This window comes from Plectropomus leopardus, chromosome 19 (assembly GCF_026936395.1).
Source record: "Plectropomus leopardus strain MGB_pleo_1.0 chromosome 19, ASM2693639v1, whole genome shotgun sequence".
Taxonomy (NCBI): domain Eukaryota; kingdom Metazoa; phylum Chordata; class Actinopteri; order Perciformes; family Serranidae; genus Plectropomus; species Plectropomus leopardus.
Window position 1 is genome coordinate 27,558,150 of NC_142194.1, and position 15,721 is coordinate 27,573,870.

Consider the following 15,721-nt stretch of genomic DNA (forward strand, 5'->3'; position numbering starts at 1 on the left):
AGGTCGTCCAAAACAGCATAAAAAAGTCATACTATAGTATGTTGTCCATAACAGCAAAAAAACGTCATACCATAGTATGTCATTTAAATTTAAATGTACAGTGTATAATGACAATTAAGATCATTCATTCATTCAAAACATAGGACTATAGTGTTGTCCAAAACGTGGCAGAAGTCTTAAATTTGAGGAAATTCCCCCAAGGCAAACTTGAGATATTGTGTCCACAAATACTGGACAGACAGATGGACAACCTAAAAAACCTGGCTAATACTTGCCCGCAGGCATGAAAACAAAGCCAGCAAACTCAGAGAAATATGCAACACATTTGGAAATGTTCAAAGTGTGTGCATTACCACTAGATTACTGACAAAGCGTCAAATCAGGATGAAGCAAGCGTGCCCTGTCCCTGTCCCTGTCCCTGTCCCACAAAGTCTGATCGTGTGAATGAGCTCAGTTAGACAATTTAATCGCCATTGTCACGTCCTGCCTGGATTAGAGCCAAGCTGCCTGTGTTCAAGTGCCCTTGAAAGACTCAAGTGCTGAAACTCCGACAAAGGATTTCCACAGCGTTTGAAGTCATAAGCCTTTCTTTTTTTTATTATTCAGTGTAAAAGTCAGATCTTACAAAAAAATCACCAGATAAACTTTCACAGCCATGCGGAAACAGTTTGCAATGCTTGTAAACAAAGAAGCCATCCATTACAACCAATATTATGATCCAAACATTTGGCTTTATTTACAAAGTCTATCAAAGCTTGATCACAGCACAAATTTACCATATGAAAGGAAGATGGTATACACTATCAAAAAGATGTACAAACTTTAAACTGCAATCTAATAATGTACCTCAGGGGGTCAGTGTTAATATCAATAGATTTATAATTATTAACATAGATTTTTTTTTTCATTTGTATCCAAAATAAATTTTGCACCATAACCCTCTCAACGCACAATTATTTTCAGACAATAGTAATCCCAATACATTAAGTCATTTTTATCAAATATATATAGCACCACAATATAATGGTTTAATGTCATCAGGGGGGGGGGCTATCACATACAAAAGACCCGTGTTAGTATCCAAGAAAAAAAAACATATACCTAACTCCAGCCTGCTCCTCACTACTACACATCTAGCAGAACCACTTCAGGGGCAGGGAGAACTCTGCCACCACAACAGAGTCTCTTGTATGGAGGCCCATTACTGCCAGGTAAAGAACAAAAAAATACTTGTGGTTATTAAAAATTATGAGATAGAAAGTCAAATGTGGGTTTCAGTTTTGATAATTATGAGAAAGTTAAATATTTGTTGATTATTAGTTTTATTAGCCAAATGAAAACAATTACACTGTCAAAATTGAGCAAAAAAAAAAAAAATTAACATTTAAGTAGAAAATTTTCCAGTCCAGATTTCGATTTTTTTTTTTTTTTTAAATCATGCCCAAGTTTGTGTATTTTCTTTCTTTTCTTGGCCGAAATGGGATTCCATACATTTTCCAATCACAGCCGAAGAGGAAAAACACAGACAAACTGAAGAACAACCAATGACGGTCACAACAAAAAACAAGCTCAGCACATCGGCACAACGCATTCGGTTCTACATGCATTCTCAGTTGATCAGTGCACCCAATCCCAAAGCAACTCATTGCTTCCACCTATAGCTCCTGATGCCTAAACACTTTAAATACACAGCTACCTGTGGATGGAGGTCAAACTTGTTCCTTTTTTAGATTTGGAGATCAAGGTGAAACAAGAAAGCTTAATATCTACAAGGAAAAGTGAGAAACAGAAGATCCAAAACAGTGTTGATTGTGCATTTGATTATTTAGGGTTAATCTAGAGGAGGGTAGCAGCAGTTAGTCCATAGAACAGTCTTTTTTTTCTTTTTTGTACTAAGATATTAATGCAGTTTGGTCATGAAGTACTTTAATGCGTCTTTCTGCCATCATCAGATGGCAGAGGAAAATAACTCATATCTGCTTCTAATGATTGTGAGACACTGTCTTATTGCTGATTTGGTCTTAGAAGCTTAGCGTTTCAGCTGAGCTTTGTATCCAATCTGATCAGGAGACAAATTAAAAAGGAAACTGATAGAAAAAACACATCTCACAAAAAAACAAGAAGCCACAAAAAGCAAATCAAACTACAAAAAGCAACAGTGTGTTTGTGTCATCACTCGAATGTAGAATTTAAACATGAAGACAGATTTAAAAGCTACAAAACATGGACAAAAATATATGAAATGGTTAGTGAGATAAGACATTTGTTGTTTGTATAGTATGGAGGCAAATAAGGGCGTTAATAATTAGCCTAAAAATAAATGACAACCTCGGTGTCAAATTTAACCACTACTGAGGACTTAATGTGGAAATTGAGATACCACTGATTTTACAGCTCATTTTCATTTCAAATGGTGCAAGTTCAAAATGTTATGTTGGGATTTTTTTTTCCCAAACTCAGAAAAGTTCTGAAAAACATCTAAAAGGAAAAAAAAACTGAAATGCATTTAAGCTGCTCAAATTCAATTTGTAGCCCTAAAAATTTGGTGGCCCTAAAATCCCCCAAAAATCATTTTATTCTGCCTAAAACAACAGCAAGAAGTAACTCTTGTAGTCCGGATAAGAAAGCTTAAAGCTTTATTACTCTAGAGTTACTTGAGTCTAAATTTTACCAATCCCCTGGCATCCCAAAAGATTAGGGTTTTTTTTGCTCATAAATATCTTTTTGAAGGTTATAATGACCGATAACAAAACTTCAAATTAAAATGAACAAGAATTTTTTTTTTTTTTTTTTTTTACTGAAAAGATTTCTATCTGAAATCAGGAACCTTAAAACATACAATGGAAACAAATAATTGAAAGAAAAAACAAAACAAAACCTAAAACTATAAAATTGCACCATTTGAAATTAGCAACTGAAAAATTGAATAAAACCATTGAAATTTAGACACCAAGTAAAATAGCTGCTTTTTTTTACCCTTTAGCATTACGTTTCACATAATGGTTAAATTTCCACCAATACTATGTCAGTTGCTTAAAATATTTCTATTACGACACTTCTTTGCTTCTATACAAGAGATGTACATAATGGCGCCTTTGAGCTTTTCAAACCCAGCTGATTCAGACTTGTAGTTACGACCCTTACAACCAAAAAAAAGAAACACAAACTTCCTGAGAATCTAATCATGAACCTTACTGGTAGAGAGAGAGAAATTGTGGAGCTTTTACCGTCACTGAGAAGTTTAAAATCTGCTCTGCATTTCAATGAAGCCTTTGGCCATACAGTGAGTATTCTGTATGTGAACCCTTGCTCACAAAAATCACAGTTATACAATACCATTTTTGTTAAATTATCTCATGTTAATTATATTAATGTAGTGATCATGACATTTGAGGGTGCTATAACTTTTATTTAACATAGCAAAATAATATGGGATCTATTATTATTGCATATCATTCAAATTAGAAGACTACCTCGTGCTGTGATAAAATTCTTCCATGTTTGGTGTCTAGTCTTCAAGTGGATCGTTTTTTTAGGTAATCATTTTTCATTTGCATATGCTAACACACTGCCATAGTCTATTTCACACTCTTGTTTGTAGCTAAACGTGGCTAGCACCAGGAGGTAGTAGATAAACAGCTGCAAAAATCTAGCTCTAAGAAGAATGAAAGAAGGAGTTTTGTCTTTTCCACGGCTAAGCGTGGATTTCTGACTTAACAGGATTTGTAACTCCATACCATCATAGTCATGAAGAATATATATATATATAGAATATATTCATTTATGCCACTTTTAGATTCTGTCGTGTTACGCTAATGCTGCCGTCAGAGACTATTGAAAAAGCAGTGCATTGTTCATGTTTCATTATTAACAACAAACCTGTTATTCTGTGGCTCAGGTGAATCATAAACTAGCTTGCATACATATGGCTCTGACATGAGAAAAACCGAAGCAATAAAAAAAACCACAAATGCTTTGCATATTACCCTAGTAAAATATTTAACATTTTCTTTTTTGTATTTTGACAACAAAACTGCTGAGTCCGACCTCTTTTTTTCAGTGACAGAAACCAGAGTTTGATGCTACAATTGCTGAAGGAGGCTTGAGTGTGCCACATTGTCAGTGTTTAATTATACTCCATTAATACAATCCTAATTTAAAAAGGCAATTTTAGATTAACTTAGTTTTCAATTAAGCAATACCTTAAAAAAAACTATTTTTTTTTAAATTTTATTTTGTAATTCTTTTGATTTATCAGAATTCATAGTCCACACAGGCTGTCCCGCAAACATAACTGGATACTAGAGCTCCTTGATAAAGGCACTAAGTGGGTTGGTATTTCTTTAACCCTTTAACACCAGGATTAACATGTTTTATGCTGCATTCAGCCGTGCAAGCATTGAAACCTCTGAAGCCTGAGCATATTGGTTAGATTTCTTTTCAAAACATGGGGAAAAGGTAATGAACAACTTAGAAAGAAATGTCTTACACATTACAAAAAAATAGAAAAAGGTGAAAAGAAAATTACATGAAAATTAACTGATTAGGATTATTAAATAATATTAAAAAAAAAAAAAAAAGAAATCCAGAAAATTATTCATGACTTCTACAAATATATTCAAAATTATTTTACAAAAAAGAAAATGTATACACGTATATATATTTTTTTACTTTTCTTTTTTTGTTGCTTAATTACAGGTTATTTTCTGGTAACGTTTAACACATTTCTAGCTAATTTTTGGGCCATTTGTTACTAACTTGCTTGTTACCTTGTTCCAGTGCTTTTAAAAGAAATCAAGTCAATCTACTCAGGTTTCAAAGGGTTAAATAAAAATGTAAATCAAATGATCAATTCATAATTCACAGACAGAATAAGACATTTTAGAAATATTAATGAAAATGATATTTATCTGAATTTTTTTTACCCCCCCCCCATCTAGCTTTTTATGCATTATCTAGCTTTTTATGCATTATCTGAAACAATATATATTTAAATGTGTTCCTGAAATAAATCAATGAACTATAATTTAATACTGAAAAAGTCTGTAAATTTGATGGCACACTCCAGACTCCATATAAGAGAGGAGATTGAATTTTGTCCTCCTCTGGGTATAAATACAGCAGACATGGTCCAAAAGACCACAGAAGCTTCTGCAGTCTGAGTCACTGCTGTAGCGCCCCCCTTTGACGGTTTGTAGGTGATGCGTCTGCCAGCTTCCTCAGCATATAATACACTGTAGGTTTAGCGGATACAGAACGTGAGGCCGACATTGGTCAGTTGTGTTGTCTGTCTCTCCGATAAGACTGAGGTTCGTCCCTGACAGCAGCTACATCCAAACTGTTAAGGTCAAAGTACGTGTTGTAGGGTCGGACAGTGAGAATAACATGTCAGAGTGTACCCTATCATACCAGTAAGGTTTCTCTTTTGTACAACACACCCTGCAGCTCACTCACACTACGCTCATTTGTTTCTCATTTAGTATTTCTTTAAGGTGGGAAACCAGTGTTTGCATCTCCACAGCTGCATCATTTCTGTTCGACATTTAATTTCACAAAAGTAAACAATTATTCACAATAATTCAAATATTTCTGCAAGGGCTATTTTTTAACATAGGAGAAAACTGGCTTCTCCTGCTCAGTTCTTGGTACTGTGCAAGTTCTGATTACTGAAATAGGTCCCGACTAAAACTCGACATTAAGCTATCAAAGACCAGACGCTGTTAACTCATTAAATATGCGCTCTCCTAACTAATTTTTCTCCTAGCTGATGTAATCTACATGTGCTTATCCACTGGCCAGTACAGGAAAGGTTGTAGTTATAGTAATTACAGATATTTTTCACAATGCCCACTTAATATAGTTATAGGATATTAACAACATCTGGATCAACATCACTTTTCTTGTACTGCATTTAGACGCCTTTCACTGAAAATTTCTCCACAAAACATGGGGAAAAAATATAATGAGCAACTTGGTAATAAATGTCCCTCAAAATGCAAAAAAAAAAATAAAAGGTGAAAAGGAAATTATCTGAAAATAAACTGTGGGGGATTATTACATTTTTTCCTGAAAGGGGGGTTAAAATGTCAATTTCAACATACTTATAATTACAATAATTTAGTATTCAAAATTTTACAGAAAAATGAAATATATATATATTTTACTTATTGGGCATTTTTTAAGGTAATTTTCTCTTTTTTGTTGTTTTTTTAAACTTTTCTATTTTTTGCTTATCTTCATGAAATTTTCTTGTAACTTTTTTTCAGTAATTTCTTGCTCTTTTTTTAGCCATTTGTCGAGATGCACGCCACCCTCTTCCCAGGAAATCAAGCCAATTTGCTCGGGTATCAAAGGGTACAAATGTACAGGGCCCGCTTAAGTCACATGGAATGTGCGAGAAGATTTATGTCATTATTTATTTTTTTTTTTATAAGTTAATGGTGGATAACTATTTAAAGCTACATCATTGCCATTTAAATACCAGTAACAGCAAATAGTTGTTATTGTTGACACATATCAAAGCGTTAAAGGGACAGTTCACCCAGAAATCAAATACACACGTTTCCTCTTACCTGTAGAGCTATTTATCAATTAAAATTTGTTTTGATGTGAGTTGCCAATTGTTTTAGAAATGTCTGCCTTCTCTCCAATGTAATGGAACTAGATGGCACTCCAAAAGACCAAAAAAATACATCTGAAAAATGCATGCTTCCTTCTGCAAGGTGATAAGGTTGGCAGGTGTATTTCAGTACGGAGAAAATAGTTCCGTGTGAAACTGCTCACAACAAGGTCTGCGGATAACTGACGGTGCATTCTTTAAATGTGATTTTTTGGCACTTTAAGCCCCACTAGCCCAGTGCCATCTAGTTCCATTATTTTGGAGGGAAGGCAGACACCCCTGCCCATATCTCCAACACACCAAAACTAGATGCAAAATTAGCCCCAAAGGTAAGAAAAAAAGTTAACTTTGATTTTGAGGTGAACTGCCCCTTAAATCATCAAATGAACAAACAGGTACAGACCTGGATGTTTTATAGCAGCTTTGATTTTGGCGAATTTGCTGGAGTTCGGGTGTAAGAAATCACCCGAATGAATGATATTGTTGATCTTGAATCAGATCTGCGGTATGTAATGTTTGAATCAGAAATGACAGCAGCTGTGGAAATTTAAATTTAAAGGAAACTAAATAAAAAAAGACCAATATCATTAATGCTGAGCAGCAGTGTACTACCATCTCTCTTCAAAATCCAAATCCTTTATAGCTATACTCTGTAGTTCTATTTGAATAGGTCTCCACATACTATATGTATATAACTTTTATGAAACAATGCACATTAAGTTTCCCACACAGCCACCAAAAATGTAAATGCAAAAAAAAAGTACATTAAGACAAAAACAAATCCAAATTCATTACAAAAGAAAAGAAAAAAACTTCAAGTACTATTAACAAAGTATAAGTCCACCTGGCAATATTGTTCAGAAGAAAATAATCAAAATATACACAACTCTGTTCCTCTTACTGCCAGCACTTGTCTCTCTTCAGGCCGTTCAGTGGCTGACTCTGACCTGAAAACCAAAAAAAAAAAAAAAAAAAAACATGAAAAAAAAAGAAGACCTGGCTCAATAAATGGTTCTCACAGTTTCTACAGGTCTCTGTGCGCGGCCCAGATTGTGGCAGAGGCAGGGTGGGCTGGTGTCGACTTGCAGGACTCCCATTTCTGTGGAAAAAATGTTGCTTTTTATCCATCCAAATATATCTCTTGCCTGATCGGATGTTTCAGACAGGAGAGGAGAGAATGATGTTCTGAAGATTAGAGAATGCCCAAACATGTGACCCAGGTTTCGTGACTGATTAAGTGCACACGTAGCTACAAGGTTACAAAGTTGTTCGGAGGGATGTTCCCTTCAGGATTTCTCAAAAGCATGACCCTCTTTTCCTTGTCATCGGCATCTCCTGTTCCTGACTCCAAAGAAGGCCTGTGGCATTGGTCTGAGATTCCAGGCCAGTTTGACTCTCCATGTTCCTGATCCCTTGCTTTTTTTTCCCAGAGGTGTGTCCTGTCCCCGGTTGGTACTGCTCCGTCCGGACCTCAGGGCTCCTGTTTGATGTAGTAGCTGCCCGAGCCGTTGCTCTCCTGGTCGGAGGTGCCCTGTGAGAAGGTGAACTCGTCCGCCTCGGCCGTCTCCTCCTTCATTCGCAGGAGAGACTCTAGAGACAGGGGCAGAGACACATGAGAGAGAGAACAGCAGCACAGATGAGCCACTGGTGTTCTTTGAGTGAAACGCTGGAGGAGCCTTTGTCTCTGTTCCAGGGGCCGTATTCACAAACATTCAGACAATACTCCGAGGGCTCCTAATGTCAATCAGACTTAATTTGGACTTTGGGATTAAGCACAAAAAAAAAAAGACAGAAATGCTACCATAAGTGAGGAAACACCAACGGCAGAATAAGACCTAGAAATAGAAAGATAAACATAAATAAGTAAATAAATAAAGAAACAAATAAATTAATTAATTAAATGACAATAGTGATAATAAAAGACACACTTTAATAAAAAAAAAACTCAAACTGTAAATAAGAGTTAATGACAAGATAACAGCACAAACTAAAATAATAAATAAACATGTTAAAAATAATAAAATGATATAGAATGTAATAAAACTGTAAAACAGACAAAAATGTATAAATAAATAGTCAATAGATGATTCAAAGTCTGTTAAAAGCCAAACTAAAGAGGTGGGTCTTTAGTTTGCTTTTAAAAATATTAAACCCCTCTGCAGCCCTCGGGTCTTTAAGCAGGCTGTTCCACAAACATGGAGCACAGTAACAAAAGGACACCTCACCGCAAGTTTTTGTTCTAACTTTTGGGACTTTTAAAAGGCCACTGGCACAAGACCTGAGGTCTCGGCTCAGAAGATAAAAGCAAATCTGATAAATAACTGAGGCCAAGACCATTAAGAGCTTAAAAAACTGGTAAAAGGATCTTAAAATTGCAAGGAGTCCTAACCTGGAAATGATTTAAGAAAGATCGCAGAGTAACTTTGACCCTGGGGAGGATGTGTGATTGACCTTGTTGCTAGGTGTGATGCGTTCTTTTAACAGATGTGATTGGCTGTCACAGTTATGCCTTTTTGTGAGCCTGCACAGTGTTGACACCCAGTGGACATAAAATGAAGTGCGTCACCATCATAGACTGTAAATAAAGATGGATGGCATTCCCCACAAACCCCTGCTATGCTTAAATGAAGCTAAAATATCCCAGATACTGGGGTTGCCATCTTGCACTTGGGGACATCATTCGCCAGAACACCTGTACGAGCAGCCCCAATGCATGCGAGCACATGGACTGGCTGATAAAGCTGTCAATCATGGCAGAAAATCCCCCTTTTTGTAAAACTCAATAACTCATTAAAATTGATCGTAAAAACGATCACTTGAACAAACTTTGGGGTGATTCGAGCTACCGTCTTTGGGAAAAATGTATTTGGTGTGTTCTTTGAGTTTTAGTTTGGCCTATGCCCCATTCGCAGTCAGCCACCAGGGGGCAATCCGGATTGAAAAGCTACACTTTGGGGGAGCTGTCATGTTGTCCATCTTTATGTGGAGACGGTGGTGTTGAGATGGTGAAACAGCTTTTTGTGTGATCCCACTGCTGTTCTGTAACATTTCCTTACTTAGAAATATTCAGGTTCTATCTGCATTCTGAGCAGCTTTGAGATGTTGAGCTTCAAAGTTGTTGATAATCTCTTAATTTTCTAAACCAAAGTCCAAAAAGGCATATAACTAAAAAATAAATATCAGATATAATGTTAATTTGTTGTCACAAAATAAGAATATATAAATAAATTTCTAATAACAAATTCTAACAAGTCTAACTGGCATTTATGAAAGGAGAGACGGAACACCGGGAGAAAGAAAATCACGTACGTGATGGTAAACAAAACGTCACGCACTTACGCACTTCAGAGCAACATTACATTAACTGCCACTGTAAAGCTGATGCTGTGTTATATAACATGGAAGGTTATGATATGGGTGGGAGAAAAAATTTAAACAGCATAAGTATTGCGATAGTTTTGCCAGGTAATATTGCATCAATGCACAAATGTCAAGTTGATTTTTTAAATGTAAATTATTAACATTACAAATACAAACTATACTTATGGTAGACTTCTTGAATAATGAAATTCATCTGTCCACTAGATACAATGTGCTGCAGGAAAATCTTTAAAATTTCATCTTATTAGATAAAACAGAAAAAACTGAAAAAGTTTTGCTTAGGGGGCATCATCTAAAGGTTAAAAATTGATAATAAATTAGAAAACATTGCAAAGTATGTGTTATCACAATCCTCAACATAACGCAACAAGTTTAAAATTGCAATATTATTGTATCATGACCTAATTATTCTGATGGCATCGTGTCGTGGCATCTCTGGGGATTTCCACCCATAGAGTACCGTAACAATTTTACTACACACAACAAAATTCCATGACTTTCACAAGCCTGGAAAATAAGATTGGGAAATTCCATAACTTTTCCAGGATTTCAATGACCATGGGAACCTTGAAATTTTATCTTTGCCAGGATGTTGTCTTAATTTCAAGGGGAAGTTCTTAGAAAACTTAAAAATTCCAAGAATTTTCTAAGAATTTCATGACTAGGAGCGACTCTTTGTACTAGGACGCTTTGTGAATACGGCCCCGTGTGTTAATGTTAACTTCACATGCATGATGGGCATCAACTACCGAATGAAACAAACATGCCTTGTGACTGCTTCAGAGTGGACATTAAATGCACAGACCTTCACTGACATGAGGAAATATTCATGTGAGCACAAATGACAGTGAGGCTGATTTAGGAGAACATGCAGCATCAGCAGCATCCAGCTCCACAGCGAGGCCCTGTGAGCGGGACTCAGAGGACCGTCTCCTGTTAAAAATGCCTGCGAGCCTCGGGGGCTCGGTGCCGTGCTGGGTTTTATCGTTAGTGTGATGTTACCTGATTTGTGGGTTTGGTGGAGGTGCGTTCGGGGTCGGGGCCGAGAGGGCCCCTGGGCAGGGTAAGGGGGCGGACTCTGCTCTTCGTCCCCCGAGAAGCTGCTCCTCCTCCTGCCTGCCTGACTGAAGGGCCGTCGACCAACCGGAATCTTCCTCTCTAAACACCAAGCCAGACTCGGGTGAGCTACCAGGGGCTTATTACACACAGGGGGTCAATTCAACCAGAACGCCTTCTCGATGTTCACATCATGTAAGTTCAAAAAGGTTACAGCTTAGGGTGACATTTTTGATTTAAGCTCACACTGTTGTCACTTGCACTGATATGCCCATCTGAATAAGCCCCTGGTAAGCTGTAATCACACTGCCACACCCAAGGAAGCAGATACACCGTACCAAGAACTCGGAACTCTGAGCAACTCAAACACATGGATGCGGCTGCCAATATCTCGATTATTTCACGTTAATACAATTTTAATTTTCCATTTGCATGCCCATGAGGTATGGCAAAATTAAAACAATCCTTAAAATTAAAAATCCAATTTTTATTTTCATGTTTAAAACTCATAATTCCTGCAAAATTTAAAGTAACTACAACTGTGGCGGTTCCTGTATTTAGGCTAGCATGGACCTTTAATAGTTGGTTACGATTAAGCCGTTTGACAGTTTAAAACGTTTGCATTCAAGATAAACACCAGCTTTCGAACAGATCGAACAGATGCTGCTTCATTTACCTCCAAATCTCTAACCAGGCCACACACCTGTTTGGGAACACTGTTCAATTGCAGAGACATTTTGGGGACCTGCTTCAATGGTTTGGTTAAAAATATCAACAGAGTTTGGTGACGTTTGGACAAACTATTTATTTATAGCCAAATTTTGTACATGTATGTCCTTATATGGAACCTGTGGCATCCTACAGTCACAAATACAGTTTGTATTGCCATAAAATTAAGTAACATGAACTACTGTTACAAATAAGTTCAGTAAAATAGTATAAGTATATAGTGTAATAAAGTACTCTTATAGTAAAGTTAAATAAAGTATTATTATAATTAAATAAATCAAAGCGGAACCCATGGTGCTTTTATTTTGAAGGACTCAGCTTGTTTTAGGCCAGAAGTGTTAATGTTTATGCTGTGGACTAAAAGCTACCAGTCAGACGGATAATAGCGTCATGATATTTTTAAGCTGTTTCACGATCCACAATACACAATAAATATATATATATATATATATATATATATATATATATATATATATATATATATATATAAAAATATTTTGAAATCTCTAAACTACTGTAAATTACTAAAATACAAAATTCCTAAATGAACTACAGTCACAAATAAAGTTACTAGTGCCATAAAATAGTTACATGAACTACTTTTACCATATAGTCAAATTGTATGAAATACTGTTACAATGTTAAAGTATAAAGTTAAATAAAGTACTCTTATAGCATAGTTAAATAAAGTAATGTTATAATTACATTAATTAAAGCAGAAAAGGTAAAGGTATGATAAAGTGATGAATAAGTTATTTCAATTTTTACATTTAAATAAGTCAGAGAAAATTAAACTTTTCGTTATGGTAGTTCTCCCAGGTCTCTTCATTAAAACTTAAAAATTTAAAAGAGGAGGTCAATTTCAGTTTGATAACAAAAAATGCTCAAATATCACTTTAATTCAAATTTAAGCTTGCAGTAATATTTTCTTTCTATTCCGCCAGCAATTCAATTGTCATTATGGGAATGTTATGCTTAGGGGTCCACAGAAAACTATTTTTAAAGTTCTTTATAGCTTTCATTTTAATTTTGCGATTATACATTTTTGAACATGACAAATTGGATTTTAGAAATTTGGTTTGGATTTTGTCATACATACTGTTCACGCAAATAAAAAAATTAAATTCTAAGCTGATGAAATTACTTCATTTTCATATTGGCAGCCATTCTGCTCTCAAACACCTGAAGTATCTCAAACACTTTGCACCCCAGTGTGCAGGCTGTGCATTGTCCCACTCAGAAGGGCAGAACTTTCGTCTCGCTACGACATCCAGCAATGTGACACAACAGGTCCGATGGAAAATATTCCTGACACAGCGAGCAGATGATCTGACAGCAGCAGAGTTTCCACCACAAGTGTAGCCAGTGACAGTAAGAGAAGGAGGAAAAGGAGAAGGCGGAGGAAGGAGTGGAGCCAAACAAATCCACAGTGAATGAAGCATTACTCACTTTTCTTTTGGCCTTTGTACTGCTGGGCCTTTTTCTTCTGCTTGGGGACAGATTGAGGCATTTCTCTGTTGCCTGAGAGAAGACCACAAGAACAAAGTTTTTTCACAAATTCAACAAACCACAAGGCCAGTAATTGGTTTAGCAATGATCATTTTGTGCGTGAATATTCCTTCAAAGTAATGGCTTTTGTTCCATAATGGCTCTCTTCAAACATGACAGAACCATTAGGGAGGAAGCTGCTGCTTGTATGACATTGGGCACCTTGTTTATGAGGAAGAGGCCCATTTTTTTCTCACCATGATGGCAGCACACTGTTGGAGAACAGTGGTGAGTTAGAAAATAATGATATCTATCTCCAATGATATTTACCTCCAGGGTTTGATTAATGGCTGTCGTGAGCACGAGGGGTGCTCGCCCCCTGCTTCTCGTTAATCAAATTAACCCTGTAGACCTCTTAATGCATTTATCCATCAGCATCATCATTTATTGGACTGTCTATTTTACAGCCTACAAGCAGGTTGTGACTCTCATTTAATTCCTTTGTGCTCACATGCTGTAAGTTACGCGTTTTGTTTGAAAGCTACAGGAGCATTCGGGAGAGACTGGTACGGTAATGATAATAGTGGTTTTTCAGGGGTTTCTATTTCCTGAGAAATAATGAAAACAATTCTTAATAGACTGATGTTAAGAATATCCACAATTTAACTGCAGCTGAAGATAATTTTTGAAACAAAAATGGGATGAAAATGGGATCATTCAAACCATGAGTTTAGTTTACAATTCAAAGAAATATAGGATAATATCTACATTATATCAACATCTATTAGAGAGAAAAAGAAATGGAACTCTAAATGTGAAGCTGAAATGGGAAAAAAGAAGTAGGTATGAATAGTATAAAAGATAAATGGTTGGATATTTCATGAACACGACAGTCTGCCACATCCTCACGTGCATCACTAAAGGTATATTATCAGATTCTTGGTTACACCCCAGTTGGTTAAGTTAATTTCAATTTCATTTTTTGCCTAGGGTATGTTTAAGAAAAAATGACAAATAAATATACCTTACACCTTCTGAAAAAAAGAAAAATTGTCTATTGTACAATCATGTTGGAGAAGATGTCAGGCAGTTAATGTGGATCATAGGCATGTATTTTGGCTTTGTCCTGAAATTTTACAGTGTTGGATAAATGTTCATATTGCTATTAAACAAATCCTGGGCTGTAATATACCTAGATCATGTGTAGTTGTGTATTTTGGTAATATCACTGGGGACACTATGTCAAAAGAAGAGACAAATCTTCTGAAAATCCTTCTGGCAGCTTGTAAAAAAAAGCTATCACAGGTGCTACGAGGCTGAACCATCAACACCAGATCGATGACTGACAGCCGTCAATGAAACCTACGATATTTAACTGTTGACATGGACAATGTTTACATGTTAACGACAAGACGAGAGACTGAACTATTTTCACCAAAACACAAGGCCTTCAGTGGTTACCGAGGTGAGATGCATCATGGTCTTACTCTGTGAGGCGGGGGGTTGGAGCTGGTAGCCTGTCAGCTGACACCAGCCCACAGGGTAGAGGTCAGGTGACTCGCAGTCCACCCACTGGTCATACTCGTCCTCCCAGCCGTCAAAGTGGATCCTCAGTAGCCGGTGCACAATCCTTGTCACCGTGGCAACACACACCAGCCGCGGCTCCATCAGATCCACAGCCTCCAGCTTCATGCCTTGCCGGAAGCCGTGATTGGGAACTTCCTACAGGAGACAGGAGAGGAAACAAAAATGGATTTCAATAATTGACATCAAAGAAAAGCACAAACACTAGAAAGAAGTCAGCTCATAAAGACTGAAAAGTTAAAAAGTTAAAAGAGGAAGACAGTGAAAGAGGATACTGCTGCTACATCCTGTCAGTGTAACACACACAAAACTATGCAATCATCATACGCATGAATAAGACATTTTGGAGCCGCTTTAGGAGGAGTCTCAGCAAGGACAATGTCAGGGACTAAATCATTATTACTGTAAGTCAGAAATGTGGATGCATGTTTCTGTTGGCTATGAACTTTACTATAAGGTGAGTGTATCATCTAAATTTTGCATTTTGAAAATTATTACAAGTGCGAACACATGGCTGCAATTTGGCATTTGATTTAAACAAGCAAAACCAAATCAGCTGGAATTTCCATATTCTCAATTTGCTATGCTATAACCTAGGTTTTTTAATAACAGATAAGCATGTCCTTTGGGAATAGTGATTCCTAACATTTACTGATCTCTACATGAAAACTTAAGCAAAGCCAGATTTCTCACACATTGTTGGTGCAAGAGCAAAAGCTGGAGTTACAGGGAAACATTTTTTTTAAATATTAACTAGTTTCCTCCAATGAAGCTCATCACAATGATGCTCTGTTCACCTGTTTACTTTGCTGCTGCTCTTATTAATAACCAGAAAAGTGATACCAGAAGACATTTATACTAAGA

General features: G+C 36.4%; 1 protein-coding gene across 4 annotated transcripts in view; it reads right to left on the minus strand.

Moving 5' to 3' along the window:
- Positions 1-569: 569 nt before the first annotated feature.
- The window catches only part of mbtd1 (mbt domain containing 1), a 30,980-nt gene continuing 15,828 nt past the window's right edge, over positions 570-15,721 (minus strand). The window contains exons 14-17 of one of the 4 annotated variants that reach the window (XM_042508373.2): positions 14,761-14,995; positions 13,235-13,306; positions 11,003-11,158; positions 570-8,209 (exon numbers count right to left, since the gene is read on the minus strand). In XM_042508373.2, coding sequence (XP_042364307.1) covers positions 8,091-8,209; positions 11,003-11,158; positions 13,235-13,306; positions 14,761-14,995 — 582 coding nt within the window. In that variant the 3' untranslated portion in view covers positions 570-8,090. Of the gene's footprint in view, positions 8,210-11,002; positions 11,159-13,234; positions 13,307-14,734; positions 14,996-15,721 lie in introns of all 4 variants that reach the window. The other 3 variants (XM_042508376.2, XM_042508377.2, XM_042508378.2) reach the window with 3 other exon arrangements.